General features: G+C 45.0%; 2 protein-coding genes across 2 annotated transcripts in view; one reads left to right on the forward strand and one right to left on the reverse strand.

Moving 5' to 3' along the window:
- Nucleotides 1–412: 412 nt before the first annotated feature.
- On the reverse strand, nucleotides 413–2,219 carry CHRM5 (cholinergic receptor, muscarinic 5). The gene has a single exon (XM_010574209.1). The coding sequence runs from the start codon at nucleotides 1,997–1,999 to the stop codon at nucleotides 413–415; it is 1,587 nt and encodes a 528-aa protein (XP_010572511.1). The 5' UTR covers nucleotides 2,000–2,219.
- Nucleotides 2,220–7,684: 5,465 nt separating this feature from the next.
- Nucleotides 7,685–7,759, forward strand: part of AVEN (apoptosis, caspase activation inhibitor) — a 102,340-nt gene continuing 102,265 nt past the window's right edge. Inside the window, 2 exon segments of the mRNA XM_010574211.1 lie at nucleotides 7,685–7,753; nucleotides 7,756–7,759. The exon segment at nucleotides 7,756–7,759 is cut by the window's right edge and continues 188 nt beyond it. Coding sequence (XP_010572513.1) covers nucleotides 7,685–7,753; nucleotides 7,756–7,759 — 73 coding nt within the window.

Genomic DNA, 7,759 nt, shown 5'->3' on the forward strand with positions numbered 1-7,759 from the left:
TGAACACTAAATAGACAGTACACTAGAAAGGAACTATAGGAAGAAACAGATCTGCACTACAGGGAGATAGACTGGGTGATCTAACTTGATGACTGGATGACCATCCCACTCTAATTTCTAGTGGTTTATAATTTACTCTACATATTCTCAGGCTGAAAGAAAGGACAGAAGACCCCAAACGTAATAACTTTAATGCAGATCTACTGCATAATCAAAACCACCCTGTGTTGCTCACAGCAGCCACTGACTTCTTTATCCCAAGCACACTACTTTCATGCAAAATTTTACTTTTCTGCAGAATTTTTTTAACCCCTAGACATATAAAGCAACAGCTTTGAAAAGACAGAATTACAGTCAATTAACCAGATTACGTCAATATCTATTTTCTCCCTTATCCCCTACATAAGAGCAATTATGGCAGTCTGGTATTGCCCTGCCAGTATAGTTTCTCTTCCACTTTTTTCTTTTTCCACTGGCAGAAAAGCAGCATCTTAAAAGTTTTCCTGAAAGTTTTGTTACAGAGGGCATAACAAATGGGGTTAACAGTGCTGTTCACATAGCATAGCCAATATCCAAGGTGCCACAGTGTCAAGGGAATGCAGTCAGAGCAGAATGTGGAGACCAAAACCATGATATTGTAGGGAGTCCATGTGATGATAAAAGCCAAAAGAATGGCACTTAAAGTCTGTGCTGCTTTGCGTTCCTTTATAAGAACCATCCGTTTCCTTTTGGTGATTTGGTTATTTATATTTGGATCCATGCTTTTGATGGAAGGATCCTTTGACAGAGCAGCAGAACAAGGAGTTATTTTTACTTTACGGCAACAATTGTTGGCTTCCTGCGTGCCATCAGCCTTAACCACCAACCGGAATTTATAGGCCACACATTTTTTACTTTTTTGTACGTGGCCTTTGGCAGGTGACAAAAAGTATTTCTGGTTCTCAAAATCACTTTCTTCAGGTTGGTCTTTGACAACAACATCCGTACTCTCATTAAATTCTTCTGCCTTACCTTTAGATGGACTTCGGTAAGTTACCTGGAAAACTGAATCAGCGGCAAGTTTATCCTCCTCTTCTGAAGATGCGTAGCTGCTGCAGGTGGTTAACTGGTCAGCCTTAGCCCAGTCGTTACAAGTACTCCCTGCCTGAGAGGCTTTCACAGTAGCTGACGTACTTCGACTAGATGAAGACCAGGAAGCCTGACACCTCTCTCTTTTGACTAAGTTTTGTTGCTTGCAACTGAAGCAAGACTTCAGGAGAACTTTCTGAGGCTTTATCATCTCAAACTCTGCCACAGACTCTGAACCCTGCAGTTCAGCAAGGTCCTTGGTACGTTTCTCTGTCTCTTTATAGATGCGGCAATACAGAATGGTCATCACGGACACTGGGATGTAAAAAGCAGCAATTGCAGTACCAAAGGTGATAATAGGCTCATATAAAAATTGTATCTGGCACTCTTCAGGTGGTACTGTTCTTTCACCCACAAAATACTGCCAGCACAAGATTACGGGTGCCCACAACACGAAGGAAATTAGCCAAGCCAGACCAATCATGATGCCAGCTCTTTTGGGAGTGCGTTTGGCCCTGTAAGTTAAAGGCCTTGTGATGGAAAAATACCTGTCAAAACTGATGACTAGGAGGTTCATTACTGAGGCATTGCTAGCTACATAGTCCAGTGCTAGCCACAGGTCACAGGCAAGGCTTCCAAGAGACCAATGGCCTATGAGTATATAGGACGTATAAAGGTTCATAGAAAATATTCCAATGATGAGATCTGCACAGGCAAGGCTGAGCAAGTAATAATTGTTGACAGTTTTGAGCTGACTGTTAACCTTGAAGGATATCATTACAAGAATATTTCCCACTATGGTTATTAAGCTTACAATTGCAGTTACAGTGGCAATAGTAATGACTTCCCAGAGGCTATGCCCTTCTAACTGCTTATGGTTGATGGATGAACTGTTTACAACAGTAGAATTGCTGAATAAATTTACTTCCATTCTTGTTCTTGGTGTATTGTCATCAGGATCTTAGCACTGTTGCATATTGCTTTCTGTACTCGAAAATATTCTTTTGGAGACAGCTGTAAAGAGCAAAGGGAAAAAACAGAAAAAGAAAGAAGCTCATTAAATAGCACAGACTTCCATTAGAGTTGCCATAAAACACTTCTAAAACAATCTATCAAATTATTTGTGTTCTCTTTTTGCATTTTGACTATTGTTTCTACCACTGTGAACATAACTAAAACACATAAATGTACATTCTAGGACAATGTACTCTGGCATCTTATGAAATTTCTAAATGCAATCAAAACAACTATTGTTTCTTAAGGCAGTCAGTCACGCCAGGTCTTATATTTTGAATACCTTAGGAGACACTCCACATATTCTTAGATAGACATTTAAAGTTCTGCAGTGCAGTAAGACAGTGAGTCACTGTGGTGTTTCCTACAGTACTATGTAGAAGGTGTCAAGATCTCACAAATTACCTTTGGAAAATTTGGAGAAGTCACCAACATCAGAAAAGAGAGTAGGAGGAAACTGAGGATGCACAGGGAGTTAGGAACCACGCTGGCATGGTGGCAGTGGGAAACAATTAGGTGTTAGAAGTGGTTGGGGCAACTGAGGGGGAATCTTTGCGTTAAGGAAGCAGGCAAAGCCAAGAAGATGTTTTTGGAAAAATAAGTTGGGCAGAAAAGACTTTTCTCTATTTAGAGATCTTGGGCCAGAGGAGACTGATTGGGTGAGGTGTGGAAGTGCAGTTTGGGTAGTTTGGGTGAGTGAATAGTAGGGTTGAGGATAGAAAGGAGTAAACTGAAGAGGAAGCAGCAATAGATGACCACAGTGACAAACAGTGCAACAAAACCAATTTAATACTTGCATAAGCAGTGAGAGGTAGAAATGGCACCACTGTCACTCTGTTAACGCATACATGCTTCTGATGTCCATCCCTTCCTACATTCTTCACTGCTGTTTTCTTGTCCCATTGAATGCATGCCTGAATCAGGCAATTTGGTTCTTTCACAGATATCTGCTGTTTTTTGAGTCATTCTATCACATCAGATGATGCTAATCACTTGTTTGATGCTTAATCTTGCAAGACTGTGTAATTTTGGAATAGTCAAATAGTAGTTAGTTTTTTGAGTCAGATAAATTATTAACAGGTTTTTTGTTGGGCATCTAGCCAGTATAAAACCGGTAAGACAATCCCCTTTTTTCAAAGCAGACACAGGTTCAGCTAAAATTATCACATACATCACCTTTTAAGGTCCAACTCTAAGTCTTCAGGATTCTCTCTGCAGCAGATCTCTATTATTTGGTCCTCCCTAACCATCCACACCACTCCTCTGTGTTTTCATCTTTCAACCTAACTGTCAGAACATTATTTTCTTTGGTCTTGGCAAGTGTCTTTTATTAACTGCAAGCTTTCACAGCTTATCCCTTTCCCACATGTCATCATCTATCTTTTGTACCAAGTAGTTGGGTCCTGTCTCTCATCAGCTGAATACATCAATATTTTATAGCCACTTGCTGAATTTTCAGAAAAGCATCTTTTTTTCTTTCATTGTCCTCTTATTTGCTTTCATTGTTTCCTTCACTTTTGTCCCAGGTCTCCTAAATATCCACAGAAGTGTATCATCTTTCTTCTTCAAACCCTCCCTAACGATTATCTCTTGTTGTGATGAAATTCGATAACGGGAAGTTTCCTGGTGTACTGAGACCACTGTCTACCCTACTACCCAAAATGGTTCTCCTCCATCTGTGTGTCTCTGTCATCTCCTGTCTTACATTTAGATGTTTGTGCATCTGTATTCTGTTTATACACAACATATATTGAACCTAATTCAACAGGATTCTAGTTCATGTATAGGCCTTGCAGCCTAATAATAAGCATAATATATGCATGTTGACCATCTGTACACTTGGCCCTCTACAGCCTCCAGAGCCAGTAGCAGTCAAGAACAGCTCAAGTGCCACAGCAGTCCTAACAAGCCCCATGCAAGGAAAGAAATTTCATCCTGGTTCTGCATTCTGCAAAGGCTTCCCCCAAGTCAGAACTGTCCTGATGGCTGGGTGCGCTGGCTTTACAAATCTTTACACAGCCTTGAAATGTAGGAACTCATTTAATGTGAAACAAAGGTGTGTAGAGCACCTGCATGGCTGTGATAGGTAGCTGAGCTGTGAAAGATTAATCTGTGTGTCTCTGCTACCTCATGTGGCTTATGCTGCTTTTTCTGTGGACAGTCAGCACAGTTGTTCTGCATGTCAACAGCTCTGTGTGATTAAATTTTTAAGCGTGGCAGTGCAGTAATGCGTTAAGCGTGGCAATGTCAGGGGGCAGCAGGGGCCAGCTGCTCTGCAAGGGAAGGTGAGCCATGGGTGGAGCATCATACCAAGGCAGGTGGGAGCAGAGACATCACCAAGAAGCAGCAGGGTATGGAGCAGCACATTTAGCACATTTGATTTATGATCAGGGCCAGAGACAGTCATCAGGGTCAGACATAGTCTGGTGATTGCACAGCAAGTCCATAGTGATAACGCAGGTCCCAGACCAAGCCAGGAAGCCCGGCCAGCAGGTCCAAGTCCGGATCAGAGTCAGGATCAAGGAGGTAGGAGACCAGGTGTAGATGTAGCTGCCGCCCAGCTGCGATGTAGAACAGGCAAGGGCCAGAGGTACAGCCTCAGCTTAAAAGCAGTTCCCAAGGGAAAGGAGACGGAGGCCCTCACTTCTAGCTTTCTTCACAACAGGTCTTATCAGCAGAGCAGCTGACCTTGGACTTAGCCAGCTAAACTCTAAAATAGGCAACGGCACTCCTAGAACGGGGCTGCGCTCCGGGCCTTGACAGCTAACGTACCCGAAACACTGCCAGGGCTCAAGACTTTTTTGCAAGTTGCAAGATTTCAGCAAAGGCTAGAGATGGTCTTAAAAAGGCACAAGCTATGAATGTCAGGCACATGGATAAACATCTACTAATTTCTACATTTGCCTAACACTGGGGGTTGAGCAGCCACTTAGGATGATTATATGAGATTGTTTGAACTTTCTGCCTTTTCTTGCCAGATGACACTTTTCTCAGAAGAGGGGAGACTAGAAATTGCCTAGGTGCTGTGGCCTGTAATGCTTCGTCTTTTGCCATAGGTAGCAAGTGTGTGTCCCTCTTAGGTCACTACTAAAGACTGCTGAAGCTACGCCATGTGGATTGCAGACTTCAGAGCAACTGGAGAAGCAGAAATTGTCCTGACACGATTGTTCTTGGTTTGAACTGACATGGGCGGGAGGAACACTGGTAATATGGTATAGAAACTATAATTAATTTCTAAATAAAAAGCACTCTCATTATCATCATGAAAAGCCTTCCCTCCCTAATGGGTTGTTTTACTGTGATGTCAAAAAAAATTGACAGTAGCTAAGCTGCTAGTATGCAAAGATCTCTTCTTGGCATGTTGACCATTCGTGTCATTTCTTCATACTCTGTCATCTTTTGTCTCATCGGTCTGTGTTAACACTTTGCAGTGTTACCTTTTGTTCTCTATTTGTGTATCACTCAAGGCAATAGTGCCTGTGAGTGGGACTTCTGTGTGCTATAGTAACATAATTGATATTAATTGTCTATCATAAGAGATGATAATAATAGGGAGATCAAAATTAAATTACAAAATCAAAATGCACATGTACAGTATCATGACTTTTCTATCTGTCTCATAATTATTGATGCATGAACTTCACGCTTGTGAGTTGTAATGGTGTTTGCTATTTGTTGCCAAATATTAGTGATATTTTTTTCAATCTAGCTGTAAGTATTAATTAATGTGAGTTGTTAAATTTGTACATATAGTCAGCTTACAGTTATCTGCAGGCAGATTGTTGGTGTCACAGATTAATTGCACCACAGATGCAGGCACAGCTTGAGTTTGCCAGGTTTTATTAGCTCTAGCTTGGCACTGGGTCTGCCAGACCTGTGCTGGCCGCACAAGGAATCATTCAGGTATCTTTGCAATGTGCTTGCCAGTGCTGCTCCCTGTTACTCGATTTATTTGCTTGTGTTGCACTGGAGGCATGCTAAGCTAATTTACTGATTTGCTGCACGGTGTGCCCCAGAACTAAGCAGCACTTACCACAGGTAGTAGTGCAGAGACACTACGGCCCATGATTTCATAGTACGGGAGTTTTGGTCACATTTTGTTGTAAGGACTACTGGGTTTAAAAACCCTGCAAAACGAGATTGATGTTTTAATGTGTGTTGTCAAATGACAGCCTGCGTGCTCAAGAGCGATGAGGCAAGCCTACTGTTAGGGAACTGGTGAACTTACCTGAGGACAGCATGGGTGCCTGCCTAGTTCAAGCAGAGCAGGACAAACCAGCCCAGCTCTACCATCACAAAGCTGTTCCCGTGTCCCTGCTCTGTGTCCTCAGAGCAAGACGCTCCTAAAGAGGCTGCAGCATCACCTCATGCACTTCACGTAGCACAGGCTTGTGTGCCACACCCCATCAGCTGGGACTTGTTGCTTTTTCCCTCATTTGCTACAGAAAGCTAACTTTGGGTCCTGCACTTGGGTCACAGCAACCCCATGCAACACTACAGGCTTGGGGAAGAGTGACTGGAAAGCTGCCTGGCAGAAAAGGACCTGGGGGTGGGTGTCGATCGACAGCCAGCTGAATACGAGCCATCAGTGTGCCCAGGTGGCCAAGAAGGCCAACGGCATCCTGGCCTGTATCAGAAATAGTGTGGCCAGCAGGAGCAGGGAGGTGATTGTTCCCCTGTACTGGGCACTGGTGAGGCTGCACCTCAAGTCCTGTGTTCAGTTTTGGGCCCCTCACTACAGGAAAGACATTGAGGTGCTGGAGTGTGTCCAGAGAAGGGCAATGAAGCTGGTGAAGGGTCGAGAGCACAAGTCTTATGAGGAGCAGCTGAGGGAGCTGGGGCTGTTTAGCCTGGAGAAAAGGAGGCTGAGGGGAGACCTTACTGCTCTCTACAACTACCTGAAAGGAGGTTGTGGTGAGGTGGGTGCTGGTCTCTTCTCCTAAGTAACAAGAGATAGGATGAGAGGAAATGGCCTCAAGTTGTGGCAGAGGAGGTTTAGATTGGCTATTAGGAAAAATTTCTTCACCGAAAGGGTTATCAAGCCCTGCAACAGGCTGCCCAGGGAAGTGGTGGAGTCACCGTCCCTGTGAGGTATTTAAAAGAGGTGTAGATGTGGTGCTTAGGGACATGGTTTAGCGGTGGACTTGGCAGCGTTAAGTTTACGGTTGGACTCGATGATCTTAAGGTCTTTTCTGCCCTAAATGATTCTATGATTCATATGGCTTGAGTTAGGAGTGCTCTTTCCTAAACATTGAATGCATGTTGTTTGAAATACATATGGAAAGCTATCTGTTTTTCACTCCTTGCTCGTCGAGGTTTGCAGAGGGGACATGGGCAAACGCTCCCCAGTCGCCCGCCAGGGGCTCGCCCCCGGAGGAGCGGGGCAGGCGGCGGCTCCCCTCCCCGGGAAGGCCGGCCCCGCTGCTGGGCTTTGGCCAGGCCGCGCGCCAGCCGCAGGCAGGGGGAGCTGCTGAGGGCGCGGGCGCCGCCATTTCCCTCGCTCGCCCTCCCCGGGCGGCCTCTTTCCGGGAGTAGGCGGGGACCGGCGCGGCACAGGCCAGCCCGGCCGCAGGCGGCGCGGGGTAGGGGCGCCCGAGCAGCCATGCAGTCTGAGCGGGGCGGCAGCCGGCCCCGCAGGGAAGGTGGCCGGCACGGCCGTCGGCGGCCCGGCGGCGCG

This window comes from Haliaeetus leucocephalus, unplaced genomic scaffold (genome assembly GCF_000737465.1).
Source record: "Haliaeetus leucocephalus isolate CR32 unplaced genomic scaffold, Haliaeetus_leucocephalus-4.0 Scaffold417, whole genome shotgun sequence".
In the NCBI taxonomy this organism is placed as follows: domain Eukaryota; kingdom Metazoa; phylum Chordata; class Aves; order Accipitriformes; family Accipitridae; genus Haliaeetus; species Haliaeetus leucocephalus.